The following is a 16,486-nucleotide window of genomic DNA, read 5'->3' on the forward strand; positions in this document are numbered from 1 at the left end:
TTTTATCCCTAAAAAACCAATAGAGGGATATCAATAAAATACTTAGCATACCCGTAAAATTGGACCCTTATTGGTTTTTTATCCCTAAAAAACCAATGAGGGATATCAATAAAATACTTAGCATACCCGTAAAATTGGCCCCTTACTGGTTTCTTATCCCTAAAAAACCAACAAAGGGATATCAATAAAATACTTAGCATACCCGTAAAATTGAACCCCTATTGGTTTTTTTTTATCACTTCTAGAGAACATATCCCAAAACGGAATTATGAAAAACAGATGCTGTGGAAACACGGAGTTGTAAAGCTTTCCTACCGTATATTTGTCAAATTGCTCTTTAATTTTTTTACCAGCATACCATATGTTTTACGGAGTTTATTTTTTAGCTCATTAATAACAAGAGTACATTTTTCTCATATCGATGAATCAAAAGGAGCGCCTAAATAACTCATAAGAGTCGGATACTGAGGCTATTTTAAGGGACTCTGATTGCGCCTTTTCATACGGGTATGCAGTCATATTCTCAATTTTCGACGCTTTATTAGCAAGGCCAATCCTGGACAAACTTTAATTTTTTTTAATTTTTAATTTTTTTCCAGCATACCATATGTTGTATGGAGTATATTTTTTAGCTAATTAATAACAAGAGTACATTTTGCTAATATCGATGAATCAAAAGGAGCGCCTAAATAACTCATAGATTCGGATACTGAGGCTATTTTAAGGGACTCTGATTGCGCCTTTTAATGCGGGTATGCAGTCATATTCTCAATTTTCGACGCTTTATTAGCAAGGCCAATCCTGGACAAACTAGCCTGAAAAGCCTTAACGACCCTTCTTGTTGATGACAGGTTATCAGCTAGAAGAAGTATATCATATGCATACAAAGTGAGTGACTAATATTACCTGTCGAAACCTGACTTTAATTGGTCATAAAACATCCCATGTTGAATCTATTTTATCAAATTCATTAAAGCAGCAAATAACATTAAAATAAAGTTTTTTTGCCATCAAGGTTATATCCAGGGGGAGAGGGTTGAGATATAACTCATGAAGAGCATCGAGCAAGTTGAAGCTTGTAGGGCAACGCAATAATTTTCTAATTGTGGCATCCGTTGTTTCAAATCATGTGCCAACCCTATATGGAACTAGAAAATGAAGTTTAGTCCAGGGAAGTCAAGAAGTAATAATAATAACAATTGTTTATTTTATTTCAGTAGAAAAAATTAAAAAAAAAAGAATAGAAAAAGACAATTAAGACAATCTAATCTCAGTTCACTTGTTATTCTAGACACCTAGGGCCAAGATGAATCAGCAAAGGTCTTGTCGCTTTCGTGCCGCTAAAGAGACTGCGGAAGACCAAAAAGAGATGGTGCGAATAATTGGAGCGTCTCTGTTTTACAAGTGTAAAATGTTTGCCATGAAAACACTGTCTTTTTTTTCTACGAAAGTAAAGCTGTTGTTAGTGTATTTATGCTCTTAAAACGGTGGAAGAAAACGCTAGGTCAATCTAGCTATCTAGTCTCACTTCACTTGTTATTTTAGGCACCTAGGGCCAAAATGAATCAGCAAAGGTCTCGTCGCTTTCGTGCCTCTAAAGAGACTGCAGAAAAACAAAAAGAGATGGCGCGAATACGGGAAGAGTTGTTGGCACAAGGTTGTGAGCTTCCACCATTGAAGGAAGGACATGAGCATTTTGATTCGAATTGTATTACACCTGGAACACCATTTATGGCACGGCTGAGTGACTGCCTTCATTACTATATACATGAGCGACTCTCAAACAATCCCGGATGGTTTGGAATTAAAGTTATTCTCTCTGATGCAAGCGTGCCTGGTGAAGGAGAGCACAAGATTCAAGATTATGTTAGGAAACAAAGGGGTAAATATTGGTATTTTAGAATATTTGCGTATGTCGTGAAATCCTTTAAATCAAACATAAAACGCGATCTAACAGGCTGGAGACTCCTGTCATCTGAGTACTTTGTGTCACTAGCTTGTAAAAATACTACACATGCTTAAAAGTTTGCTACTTTTAGGGCTTTTTGGCTCTCTGACTAAAATTACTTCGAAAAAGTTGTGATGTTTCTTGCCATGATTTATTTTTCAGTGTCTTGAATAACAGTGGATTGTAAAACGGAGCTCTGCAGAGTAAAGGGATTTGTACGACACTGCTTCGTCTCCCCCCCCCCAACACACAATCGAGTTTAATTCTCAAAGTACATTTGAATCTCAAATTTTAAGATCAAGTAGTTGTGGGCATCAAGTTGTGGCTAATTGTAGAAAAAGCCGAGACAGGTAAGTCTATCTATCATCCGTCCATGCGTCATTCCTAGGGCAGAAAAACTAAGGTAGATAGTCATAGAACTATGATTGTACAACAAAGGAATTTGTACAACACTGCTTCCAAACACACACACACACACACACACAGTCGAATTTGAATCTAAAGTTTTTTTTTCTATGTTTCTAGATTTTCTTCTGTAATTAATTGGGGCAATAATACACAACGACTTTTATAATAATTAATTTAAAAACTTTTTACATAAGAGTTTTTCAAAGAAAAGTAAAGAGCTCTATTAAGCTAACAAACGGAACAAACCAAAAAATGACCGTGGATTGTCAGTTAAATTGACATGTCTTTGACATGTCATTCGAAAGACATTTCTTCGTTAAGGTTTTTATTATTTTTCATTTGTGAAAATAAGAAAGGTGAAAACATTACAAGTATATGTTTTCAGCAAACCGCAAATTATATTCTGGTCTTGAGAAGGCATATGGCTTATCAGCCCCACTCATGCTATTGCTCGTTTCGAGTCTGACTCGGTTATTTACTGTAATTTCTGTTCGTTTTGAGTTTCATTTATTTATTGATAGTGATTTATGGTAGTTTTAAGCTGGGAAGATTATTTGACTTAATTTTTGCTCATTCTTGACTTAATGAAACTCTTTATTTTTCTTTGAAAAACTTGTCGTGTGAAAAAATTTTTAAAGTTAATTTCTGTCCGTTTTTTATTGACATAATGTCTTTCTTAGGAAAAAATATTGTATATTTTTCATTTTTCTTCTATAAGAATCCATAGTATGGGTCGCTATTTGTATGTTGGAGAAACTTGTTCAACAATTTTTAATCCTGACACAAAAAGTATTTTTAATTTATCCATGGTCCTCATCTACCTGTGGAGCCCCTCAAGGCACTCAGCTCGCAGCCACTGTATTCTTGTCAGTAATTAACTTCCTCATAGCTTACTATGACGACCGCTACAAGTTTGTGGGCGACCTGTCATTTATCCTGAAATATTTAGTACAAAACGGAGTTTTGACGCCACAATTCAGTTCAAATTTTTTCAGTGTTTTCACGAAAGAGTGCGCGGAGCTAAATATTGAGATTAATCGGAACAAGTCGAAGATAGTACGCTTTTACCCGCTAAAAATCAATGTTATGGAGCCAAATGTTCAATTCCCTCTAACAAACAGTCTCAAGATTCTTGGAGTTACTTTCTCCAACGACTTCATCTTTGCCGCACATATCGAAAGCATGATTAAAAGTGCAAACGCTAGTCTACAGACTTAAAACGGTATGTGTAGGTTCTGGAACTGGAGCTGCTCAGGCTCTGGAACTGCTAGGACTGCCGTCACTCCAAAATCGGTACGAAACTCTGATAATAAGTTTTGGAAAGTTCTTGCTTTCTAAACCTCAGAACCGTGACATTCTACCTGATCAACCTCTACCATCAAGAACAAGAAAGCACGTTAAGTTTGTTCCCGTCAAAGCAAGAACAAACCGATATGGTAATTCATTCGTCCCGGTTTTCGTCAAGATGTACAATAAGAGTTAATGTTTATAGTTTGATTTATATTTACAAGTGTAGTCTGAATGTGTTGACTATGTTATAAAGAAATGCAAATCAGCGATAGCTGACAAGTTTTTGCTATTAAACCTGTCTACTATAACTACTAATACCCCCAGTCATTCTCGATATATTGCTGAAGTGTTTTATTGGCAACCATTTAACACAATGCCTTTTGATTTATTTTTAGAGCAAAATTTAGTTTTAAAGTATAATGGGCCAATTGTATAATTGTTGGGGTTGACATGCCTAATATCCCTAAAGATATAGTTGCTGGACCATTCTACTATGCTGAACAAAATGGCTATCTCAAAATTTTGACCGGATGCGTTTGGAAAATGAATGGGCTTGAGAGAAAGGCTGCTTACCCTCTAATCTCTTGTTACTCTCAAAAAGGGCACAAGACACAGTAGTAAAAACATTAAAAAAAAATAAAAATAAAGTGAAAACATTTTAATATATTTTGTTTTCAGTAAAGTGCAAATTGTGTTCCGCTCTTGTGAGAAGCAATGGGGGGTTGTCAAACCTAGTCATGTTAACTTTTGCTCGTCTTGAATTTGGCTCGATTATTTATTGTATGATTTGAAAAAACAAATACGTTTGAAATGTTTTAATTTTTTGACTTTAATAAATTAAAACTATTAAAACTATAAGGAATATATATCTGTATGTGTATACTGATAGAATATATCTATAGAATATATGTATAGTATATGACAATCCACAGCCATTTTTTCGGTATAGAGCAAATTATATTCTGGTCTTGAGAAGGTATGGGGGTTGTTAAAGACATAATTTTCAGATATTTCAACTACACTGAACAAAATGGGTATCTCAAAATTTTGACTAGATGTGTTTTTGGAATTGATGGGCATGGAGGGGGGGAACTTATTGCCCCTTAATCACTTTTGATTAAAAAAAGGCATTAGTCCTATCAATTTCCGATTGAATGAGCCTTTGAAAGTTTCTACGACAGGAATATCATCTCAAAATTTCTATCAGAGATATTACGGGAAAATACGAGGTTTGGAGGGGTGGGGTTTATCCACCCTCCGATCACTCTGAACCTTAAAAAGGGCACTAGAACTCCTGATTACCAATCGAACAAGCCCCCACCGAAGTTTATACAATTACCCTTTCTATATCTATCTTATATTCCCCTAGGGCATAACTTCCCTTGCCCTGAGGGGTGTTGGGGGTTGTCACCCTCAAAGACATAATTTCCGGTCCTTTTAATTACGATGAACAGAATGGCTATCTCAAAATTATAATTGCACGCTTTTGGGGAAACAGTGGACGAAGGAGGGGGGTTAGTTGTCCTCCAATCACTTTCGACTATTAAAGAGGGCACTGGGCTTTTCAATTTCCAATCGAATGAGCTGTTTTTGAAGTTTCTACGAGAACAAATGACCACCTCAAAATTTATACCAGATGCATTTCGGTAAAAATACGAGGTATACGAGCACTTCTGATAACAAATCCAATGAGCCCCCTCCGGAGCTCATATGATCACCCTTTCTATATATACCTTATATGCCCCCAGGGCACAACGTACAACTGTGTACTGCTGTGGGGGGTTTCCATCCTTAAAGACATAATTTCTGGATCTTTCACTTACGCCGAACAAAATGGCTATTTTCAATCTTCAAGTTTTTATTGGATGTGTTTGGGGCAATAGTGGGTGTGGGAGGGGGGATAATTGCCCTCCAATCACTTTCGACTATTCGGTTAGTTTGACGTTTCAGTTTCCAATTGAACGAGCTGTTTCGAAGTTTCTATGACTAAAAATGGCCATCTCAAAATTAAAATCAGATGCATTTCGCTAAAATATAAGGCTGAGGGTTGGATATCCACTCTCTGATCACTGTGGATCTTAAAAAGCGCACTAGAACTTTTGATTACCAATCCAATAATCCCCCTCCGAAGTTTATACGATCACACTTTCTATATATACCTTCTATGTCCACGGGGCATAACTTACAACCCTTGCCCTGAGTACTGTAGCGGGGTTGTCATTCTCAAAGACATAATTTCTGGCCCTTTTAACTACGTTGAACAAAATGGCTATCTCAAAATTTTGATTGGATATGTTTGAGGAAATGTTGGATGTGAGAGGGGCGTTAGATGTCCTCCAATCACTTGCAACTTTTAAAAAGAGCACTAGCCCTTTTAATCTCCAATGAAATGAGTTCTTTTCTACGACAATAAATGGCCATTTCATGATTTCTATCAGACACATTTCGAGAATATGCGAGGTGTAGGGGATTCCGCCCTCTGATCACTCTGAATCTTAGAAAGGGCACTAGAACATCTGATTTCCAATACAATGAGCCCATTCCGAAGTTTCTATGTCCACCCTTTCTATACAAACTTTATATGCTCCCAGAACATAACTTACCACCCTTCCCCTGTGGCCTGTGGGGGATCGTCATCCTCAAAGATACAATTTCCAAACCTTTAACTACGCTGAACAAAATTGGTATCTCAAGATTTTGATTGGATGTTGGAACCAAATTTTGGTTGTCCTCTAAATACTTTCGACTATTAAGAGGGGCACTAGCCACTCCTATTTCCATTCTAATAAGCCCTTTTAGAAGTTTCTACGACAGCAATTTGTATCAGGTGCATTTCTGGAAAATGCGAGGCGCTGGGGGAGGGGGTATCCACCCTCCCATTGCTCTGAATCTTAAAGAGGGCACTAGAACTTTCAATTATTAATTCAATGAGCTCCCTCCGAAGTTTAGACGATCACTCTTTCTATATAAACCTTAATGCCCCCAGGGCTTAACTTACAACCCTTGCCCTGAGGGCTTCGTGGGGGGGGATCGTCATCCTCAAAGATGTAATTTCTTGACCTTTTAACTACGCTGAACAAAATGGGTATCTCAAGATTTTGATTGGATATTGGAACCAAAATTTTGGTTGCCCTCTAAACACTTTTGACTGTTAAAAAGGGCACTAGCCACACCGATTTCCAATCTAATAAGCCCTCTAGAAGTTTCTACGACAACAAATGGGCTTCTCAAAGTTTCTATCGATGTATTTGGGGAAAATACGAGGTGTTGGGGGTATGCACCCTGTGGTCATTTTGAATCTTAAAAAGGACATCAGCTCTTTCAATCGCCGATGGAATGAACCTTATTCAAAGTTTTTATGACAACAAATGGCTATCTCAAAATTTCTATCAGATGCATTCCAGGAAAATACAAGGTGTGTGGGGAGAGGGCATACACCCTCTGATCACTCTGAATTTTAAAAAGGATACTAGAACTACTGATTAGCAATCCAATGAGCCCCCTCCGAAGTTTATACGATCATCCTTTCTATATGCACCTTATATGCCGCCCCCAGGTCACAACATACAACCATTGCCCTGAGGGCTTTGGGGGGCTGTCATCCTCGAAGACAAAATATCCAGACCTTTCAATTCCGTTGAACAAAATGGCTATCTAAAAATTTTGATTGGATGTGTTTGGGAAATGGTGGGCGTGGGAGGGGTTTAGTTGACCTCAATCACTCTTGATTATTAAAAAGGACTTTAGCCCTTTCAATTTCCAATCGAATGAGCCTTTTTCGAAGTTTCTACGACAACAAATAGCCGTCTCAAAATTTCTATCAGATGTATTTCGGGAACATATGAAGCGTGGGGGTTTTTTCACCCTGCCGACACTCTGAATTTCAAAAATGGCACTACAATTTCTGATTAGCGATTCAATGAGCCCTCTCCCTCTCCGAAGTTTATACGACCACCCTTTCTATATAAACATTATTTGCCCCCAGGGTATAACTTACAACCCCTGCCCTGGGGGCTGTAGGGTGGTTATCGACCTTAAATACACAATTTTTGGACCTTTTGACTACGTTGATCAAAATGGCTATCTCAAAATTTCGATTGGATGTGTTCGGGGAAATGGTGGGCCTGGAAGGGGGATTAATTACCTTCAATCATTCTCGAATATTAAAAAGGACAATAGCCTTACAATTTCCAATCTAAAAAGCTATTTTCGAAGTTTCTGCGACACTCCTTTGATACGAAGTGCTCTGGTTTAAAAAAAAAAATAATAATAATGGAAAAAAGCGATACCCACATCGCTCTTTACTCAGGAAGTGCCATTACGCTGCGTATGATATAGTTTAAAACTGAACAGAGTAAAAAAAAAATTTGAAGTGATTGATTGTTTGTGTCCTATACTACCTAATCTTTACGCACTCAGATTTATCGAATTAAGATTGCCTCTTTATATTATTAAATAAAAAAAACTAGTTTTTTTAACTGAAAGTAAGGAGCGACATTAAAACTTAAAACGAACAGAAATTACTCCGTATATGAAATGGGTTGTCCCCTCCGCAGTCCCTCGCTCTTTACGCTAAAGTTTGACTCTTTGCCACAATTCTACTTTTTAAAACAATTAAAAACTTTAGCGTAAAGAGCGTGGGACTGCGGAGGGGACAACCCATTTCATATACGGAGTAATTTCTGTTCGTTTTAAGTTTTAATGTCGCTCCTTACTTTCAGTTAAAAAAACTAGTTTTTTTTATTTAATTTCTGAACGTTTTTGAATTAATGCATGTTTGATTTTGGCTCTCCGCACATAAATTATTGAAATGAAATTAGTATATTAATTTTTTTTGGCTAAATGGCTTTCTCTTAGTTTTGATCAGACGATTTTGAGAAATAAGGGGTGGGGAAGGAGGCCTAGCTGCCCTCCAATTTTTCGGTTACTTAAAAAGGCTACTAGAACTTTTAATATTCAACGAACGTTTTTATTAGTAAAAAATATACGTAACTTAAGAATTAACTTACGTAACAAACTTTTATATTCTTATATTTTTATTATGTGTACGAGGGGGTTTGTACCCTCGTTAATACCTCGCTCTTTACACTAAATCGTAAGTTTTGTCCCAATTCTTTAAGAATGACCCCTGAATCAAAAAGGCCGTAGAATAAATAGTTGAAATCACTAAAAATATTTTAGCATCAAGAGCAAGGTATCTATCTCCTCCTAAATACCTCACTCTTTATGCTAAAGTATTTTTAGAACCCCTCATATGCGTAATAATCTCTGTTCGTTTTAAATTTCAATGCTATTCCTTACTTTCATTTGAAAAAACGTTTTCATGTTTATTTTTTCATTGTTTTTTTTTATAGTAATGCTAGAAAATCCTGCGCCCTTTTCATTGAGTTTTTCTTCCCCCGTGACATATTCCTCAAAGGAGAGATCCTCCCACAAAGCCCTCTCCCATCAACCCCACCCCCCAAACCAAAAAATCCCCATGAAAACGTCTGTACACTTCCCAATAACCATTACTATATGTAAACACTGGTCAAAGTTTGTAACTTGCAGCCCCTCCCTCAGGGATTGTGGGGGAGTAAGTCATTCCCAAAGACATAGTTATTATGGTTTTCGACTATGTTGAACAAAATGGCTATCTTAAAATTTTAATCTGTTGACTTTTGGAAAAAAATGAGCATGGGAGGGGGCCTATTTGCCCTCCAATTTTTTGGTCACTTAAAAAGGGCACTAGAACTTTTCATTTCCGTTAGAATGAGCCCTCTCGCGACATCCTAGGACCACTTGGTCGATAAGATGACCCCTGGGAAAAAAAAAAAAACAAACAAATAAATAAACACGCACCCGTGATTTGTCTTCTGGCAAAAAATACAAAATTCCACATTTTTTAGATAGGAGCTTGAAATTTTTGCTATAGAGTTCTCTGATATACCGAATGCGATAGTGTGATTTTCGTTAAGATTCTGTGACTTTTAATGGATGTTTCCCCCTTTTTTCCAAAATAGGGCAAATTTTCTCAGGCTCGTAACTTTTGATGACAAAGACTAAATTAATTGAAACTTAATATTTAGAATCAGCGTAAAAATTTGAATCTTTTGATGTATCTTTTAGCATCAAAATTCCGTTTTTTAGAGTTTCGTTTACTATTGAGCCGGGTCGCCCCTTACTACAGTTCCTTACCACGAAGTGTTTGAAAAGAAAATAATTCGGTATTTCGGGGCTTCTGACATTATTACTCCTTTGCGGAAGTTAGGCTCAAAATTGAAAAAGGATTATATTTTTTCTCTGGGCCCCTTCCACCTCTTAGTTCGTTTATTTTCCCGTTAGTTTTCACCTGTTTTCGCTTTATAGTTGTGTTATCACTTAGCAGTTCTTTCGTTAGTTGAGTTATGGTTGTGGTATACATGTTTTATCGCTCGTATAGTTGTGTTATTTTCAAATTATACTCCATAATAGAGAGGCTCCGAACACCCAGCATTGTATATTAAGCTCTTAATTTGACATTTTTTTCTAACGTGACCAGATTCGTCCTGCACCCTTTTCATTGAATTTTTTTCCCCCATGGCATATTTCTCCAAGGAAAGATCCTCCCACATAGCCCCCTCCCTCAACCCTACCCCCAAAACCAAAAAAATCCCCCTGAAAACGTCTGTACACTTTCCAATAACCATTATTATATGTAAACACTGGTTGAAGTTTGTAACTTGCAACCCCTCCCCCAGGGGCTGTGGGGGAGCAAGTCATCCCCAAAAACATAGTTATTATGATTTTCGACTATGCTAAACAAAATGGCTATCTCAAAATCTTGGTCCGTTGACTTTGGGGAAAAAATGAGCGTGGGAGGGGGCCTAGATGCCCTCCAATTTTTTTGGTCACTTAAAAAGGGCACTAGAACTTTTCATTTCCGTTAGAATGAGCCCTCTTGCGACATTCTAGGACCACTTGGTCGATACGATGACCCCTGGGAAAAAAAAAAACAAAAAAAAACAAACAAATAAACACGCACCCGTGATTTGTCTTCTGGCAAAAAATGCAAAATTCCACATTTTTGTAGATAGGAGCTTGAAACTTCTACAGTAGGGTTCTCTGATACGCTGAATCTGATGGTGTCATTTTCGTTAAGATCCTACGACTTTTAGAGGGTGTTTCCCCCTATTTTCCTAAATAAGGCAAATTTTCTCAGGCTCGTAACTTTTGATGGCTAAGACTAAACTTGATGAAACTTATATATTTAAAATCAGCATTAAAATGCGATTCTTTTGATGTGGCTATTTATATCAAAATTCAATTTTTTAAAGTTTTGGTTACTATTGAGCCGGATCGCTCCTTACTACAGTTCGTTACCACGAACTGTTTGACCATCTATCTTTTCAGCAAAACCCTAAGACAATAAGATTCACAAAACACTACAACACCAAATAAATAAAACACAAAGACTCCCAATAAAACACTAGAATAGTGTAGTTTTAATTGCCCTAGTTTTGAGTTTTGTTGTTTCTCAGTGGCTTATCTAAAGCCCTTAGAAAACTACTAACACTGTTTTCAGCAATATGTATAGGCTTTCTTTATGTGATAGAATGCACCTGATATTACCGAAGCCTGTTAATCATAGGTCATTAATTAAGGAAGTGTAATTAAATAAATATTTATATACCAATATTTAAGAAGCATAATTAGGAATCACATTCGGCCCATGGGCTATGCTTTCAGATTGAACCTATTTAACTGAATGTCTTTTTTTAAATAATAAATTGATTGAATTTGTTAAGTAAGAGAAACATGGATGCAGTATGCTTCTTCTAGCTGTGATTCTCCATATTAGCGGCTATTTCATCTTCGTATAGATCCATTAAGCACTTTTATGTCTACACGTTCAAATTTTTACCGTGATTTCATATTCTTGGTTATGAAGTTAGAAACATCTACCTTACAATAAAGAAACACTCACCTTACATGTAAAGTAGTAAAGCTCCTTTACCCACCAATTAATTAAAAGAATTAGCAACCGGAATTCAGAGTCAAATTTGGTGGATGTACCTATTAGCTGCCTAATATGCATTTTAATAGTTTTTGAAGGTAAGAGTCCATATTTTTACTCTGAGGGGCTCTATTCCCTTGCTTGTAGTCGATTTTGTTATTTCCTTTCTTTTTTTTCTTTTTTTTTTTTTTTTTTTTTTTTTTTTTTTAGGGTACGAAAACCTATTTTCGTTCTCACGACAGACAGGTTTAATATAGGTTTATAGGTTTAATATAGGTTTTTTTGCGCGCTATCATGTTCTGGATTAAGGAGCTAGAAGCCTCAACTGGACTTCTCGGCAAAAATGGCTGAAGGCTCATTCACAGTGAGATTTTAGCAATACTAAAATTTAGCTGATTTTCGCAGATCAGATTTTTCATAGGACCTTTATATAATTTTTCATTTTTTTTTTAAATCTCATTGTGAAAACTTGGAAAGTACTATTTTATTGCTATGGCCATTGTGGACAGGTTACCTGCATAGCCCATCATTTATATCTGCGAAAATCAGGAATGCCACAAGCATTAAGTGTAATGTAACCGATGCACGGATTCTAGTAATTATATGGTCGTATTGTTTGTCCCAGACGACACACATGGTACGTTCCAAGCTTACCTATATTATTTACATATGCCACGAAATACTATTTTTGGCGAGATAAGTGTGCTTCATAATGATTTAGTTATTACAGTTTTTTATACAAGGTGTTCTAAGAATCCTCACTAGATTTCTAAGAAGGTAAAAAGAAAGCTGAAAGCCGATAGGAGCTGGAACTAATAAAGCTCTAATAAAATTTTAATTTCTGGTACTGCAGATAGTAATATGGTTATCAATTTAGTCGAATTGAACGGGAAAGGGATCTCTATTTTGAAATATTTCCACTGTTGTTAAACTTGTTTCACTTTTGTCTTTCAACTCATGGCAAAGAAAAGAAGCGTAAAAACACAAGTTCGCGTTGACAGATTACTTTCGTGCAGCTGTTGTTATCGCGAGTATGGGGTGGCTCTAATGATTGCTCTGAATATCACGAAAGAAATATAAAACGCTACCAAACAAAGATATTGGGAAAAAGTTATCTTTTGTAAAGTTGTCTGTCTAAAATGTGTAATCGCCGCTTAAGAATAGTTTATTTAATGCGAGAATAAAATTTTCAAAGGAAATTCTCATGTTGTGTAATAAATTTTATGCCAATTGTTTTAGTTTTCTTCTTTTAATGTGTAAGCTTAGCAAAAAAAGTTCTAGGTATTCAGACTAAGTATATAAGACTATTTAACTGAGCAGCATTGTGATAACTTGCTTTTTTTTTAAATTGCTAGTTGACAAAAAGTTGTTTGGAACTAGTTTTAGTGTTGCATCCTACAAGTCTTCTGAGAAACCTTAGGCAATATTGACTGAGAAAAGAGGTGCGCAAAGGATCTATCCTTGCATAGCTTTGGTTTCTTACACATCGTTTGAGGTTAAAATTTTTTTTCAGAAGCTAGATGTAACTTTTTTTTTCTTTTTAGCTCAACCAGGTCACGATCCGAACACGCAGCATGTGCTTTGTGGCGCAGACGCAGATCTTATCATGTTAGGATTAGCTACCCATGAACCGAACTTTACCATAATCAGAGAAGATATTAGAGGAGACAATCCGCCAAGACCATGCGATATGTGTGGTCAAATTGGTAAGTAAAAATTAAACTTGGGCGCAGCAATGTTTAATAAACTGATTTATGATATCCTTGAACTATAATATAGGCTGTAATAACTTGGTATCAAAATAAATAATTTAGATTGAATAATTAAATTTGTTTTTCATTTGAATTTCAAGGGTACGCTACTCCTTTGCCTGATGATCATTAGTTACAGAGATAGGCTTTAATCAAGTATTAGACTTAAACTTATGCAAATGACAGTTTCTTTAAAAAAAAAGGTGTGAGCTCTAGTAACTGGTGTGAAATTATTTTTTTAAATGCAGTTCGACCAAGTAAGTGATTTTTCGCATTCCAAAATCAAGGGCGCATTCCTCGTCACCTAATTATTATCAGTATAAGGTGGGACTAATGGCCAATGGGACAGGGGGACTAAATGGCCAATTTGTGTCTTTCCTGGGCATTTGGAACAATTATATAAATTTTATCAGTTTGTTAAAATAAAGCAGTGTGTTAAAACTTATTTTTAACAGGAACAAGTCTGGATTAACTGCTGAATCTCAATTTATTAACAGGCCAGTATAATATTTTACTATTATGCCGTCTAGCTTCATCTTGCAAACCTTCAATTGAATCTGAAGTGGAGGCAATTTTATCCATTGCCTCCACTTCACACCTCCTTAGTTCATATTTTAGTGCTTTCTCAACTTTCTTTACACTTCTTTTGTTTTCATATGATCTGTCACTCAGATAGTTCTTATAAAATCCGCTTCTTCTATATATTAAACATAGTTTTTTTTTACCAATATTCCTAGCTGTAGTCTTAACTTTCTTCCCTAAGACACCATCAGCAATTTCACAACTTGTTTTTCTAAATAACTCCAACTATCTTCCACTTTGTCAAATTTTAAACTCTCAAGTTTAGTATTCAACAGTTCCTGGAAAATCTCTCTGTAATTCTCATCCTGGAGTCTGCCAACATAATAGCTTCCCGGGAGGTAGTTATCCTTCCGAAGTTTTAGCTTTAAATTAGTCCTAGACACTACTAGATGGTGATCTTTACTTTTAACATGAATAGCAGCACTCCTATGTACCCTAGTACCTATCGTCACGCAAATACCATGTCAACTTATGGGCCAATTTATGACCAAACACCGTATTGGTTTTATCTAGATTGTTATACCTACAAAATTGCAAAAGTCTGCAGCCATTCCTCTTTTCTTTTCCTACACCAAATTTACCTAGGCTAGGATACCATCTACCCCTATTTTTACTGACCTGGGCGTTAAAATATCCTAGTAAAAACACCATATTTCTACCTGGGAACTTATCTGTTTGCTCTTGTAACTGTAAGTAAAATTTATGTGAGTCACTAGTATGTCCGTCAGTCAGTTAACAGGGGCATTTACTACTATTACTGAAACCTTGATCTTTTTAGTTATACAATGAGGAATTAGTATTCTATTTTTAATACCTTCCCAGCCTAAACAAGACCTAACAGCTTCCTTATTTATCTTGCGCCCTACTCCCTGTCTATGTACACCATTCTTCCTGCCTGAGTAACCAAATTCTATACCACATAATTTCATTCCTCCTGTCCCTGAGATGTGCGTTTGTAAAACGCCTAATAAGTCCAGTTCGAACCGTCTGTATTTTCAGTCAAAATGTCGATTTGATAGTCATTTTTTAACGTCGTAAAATTGCAAGCTCTAATTTTCATGTTCTTTAAGTCGTTGAAATTATTTTTGCTGGGTGCATGACGGGGATCAACATATCCTCTCAAGTCTACACCGAAGCGTTTAAGCCAGTTGAAACCGAACAGCAAGAAGTCCCTGGGACCACCAGTATGAATGGAGGCCTTTTGCAATCCTGGCCGATCTTGATCACAACATGGTTTTCAGCACTTGGTGCTGCTCCTCTATCAACAAGAGTCAAAATCCTGCACAGACAGTCCCAAGCCTATTACCTCTGGCTCATTATATGTTCTTGCATACAAATGTTATGTTACTACGAGAGGCAAACCATGGTAGATAAATTAGCTAAGAAGAGGTTTTTCAGCCCGAAAAGGTCCGTCAGAACAGACCGATCCCAGAAGAATTATCAATCGGAATCCCTTGCGAATGCTATGTCGTTTACTAAGCTATAATTTCCTCGGGGGGTGCCACTTTTCAAGTGGGAATAGAGTTAACCGCAAGGTCCCCAGTCTTGCCGGTACCGCAAAGGGTTGAGACATCCCTTTGCAGAGGCCATTGTTCGTAGATCTAGACATTACGCCCTGCTGCAGTTGTCCTCCTGTAGAGGATCGTCTCTTGATGGTGTTCTGTGTCACCATGCAATTTAGCTCATTGCTCTAGAAGGTTGGCAACTCCTGAGATGTGTTGACACGCTGGTGGGTCCTGTTGAGTGTACGTTTGAGGGGCCTTCTTCCTTCTCCACTACTTTTTATAGTCTTGGGTGAAGTTGCTCCAGCTTCTATTAAGGATCCCAAGGGAAAAGGTCTCCCCTTGGTCTGTCCCTCCTGTGGAGGTACCCTAGATATCTGTAGGGAGTTCCTCTATCGCCACCTGGGGACATCCTGAGTGGCCTGCAAAGGCCCCTAAAGAGCAGTAGACTCATAAAACTTTTTTTAAAGCTCCTTCTAATCTAAGCTTTCTGATTTTTTATGGCACTTGGTATTTACCAACTGACATATAGCAATCACAATTTCTGTCAGTCCGCCTGTCGGTCTTTCTGTCTGTCTGTCCTGGTTTTGCTAGTTTGGGCACTTCCAGATAAGCTGGGAAAATTGACTTTGGGAGGCGTATCGGGGACCAGGTCAGATTAAATTAGAAATAGTCGTTTCCCCGATTCGACCATCTGGGGGGGGGATTGGGGGGACGGTTAATCCGAAAAAATTAGGTATTTTTAACTTACGAACGGGTAATCGGATCTTAATGAAATTTATATTTAGAAGTATATTGTATCTCAGAATTCTTAATTTAGATCCTGGCCGGATCCGGTGACATTAGGGGGAGTTGGAGGGGGAAACCTGAAATCTTGGAAAACACAGAGTGGAGAGATCGGAATGAAAACTGGGGGGGGATAAGTTCAAGTTCTATATTCTTGATTGACATAATCGGAACGGATTCATTCTCTTTGGGGTAGTTGGGGGGGGGTGTTAATTTGGAAAAATTAGAAAAAATAAGGTGTTTT

General features: G+C 37.0%; 1 protein-coding gene across 1 annotated transcript in view; it reads left to right on the top strand.

Annotated features, from left to right (window-relative positions):
* LOC136028943 (5'-3' exoribonuclease 2 homolog) overlaps positions 1-16,486 on the top strand; it is a 147,524-nt gene that overhangs the window by 52,194 nt on the left and 78,844 nt on the right. Inside the window, exons 6-7 of the mRNA XM_065706930.1 lie at positions 1,546-1,882; positions 13,166-13,327. Of these exons, the coding sequence (XP_065563002.1) occupies positions 1,546-1,882; positions 13,166-13,327 (499 nt within the window). The remainder of the gene's footprint in view (positions 1-1,545; positions 1,883-13,165; positions 13,328-16,486) is intronic.

Source organism: Artemia franciscana, chromosome 7 (genome assembly GCF_032884065.1).
Source record: "Artemia franciscana chromosome 7, ASM3288406v1, whole genome shotgun sequence".
Classification (NCBI taxonomy): domain Eukaryota; kingdom Metazoa; phylum Arthropoda; class Branchiopoda; order Anostraca; family Artemiidae; genus Artemia; species Artemia franciscana.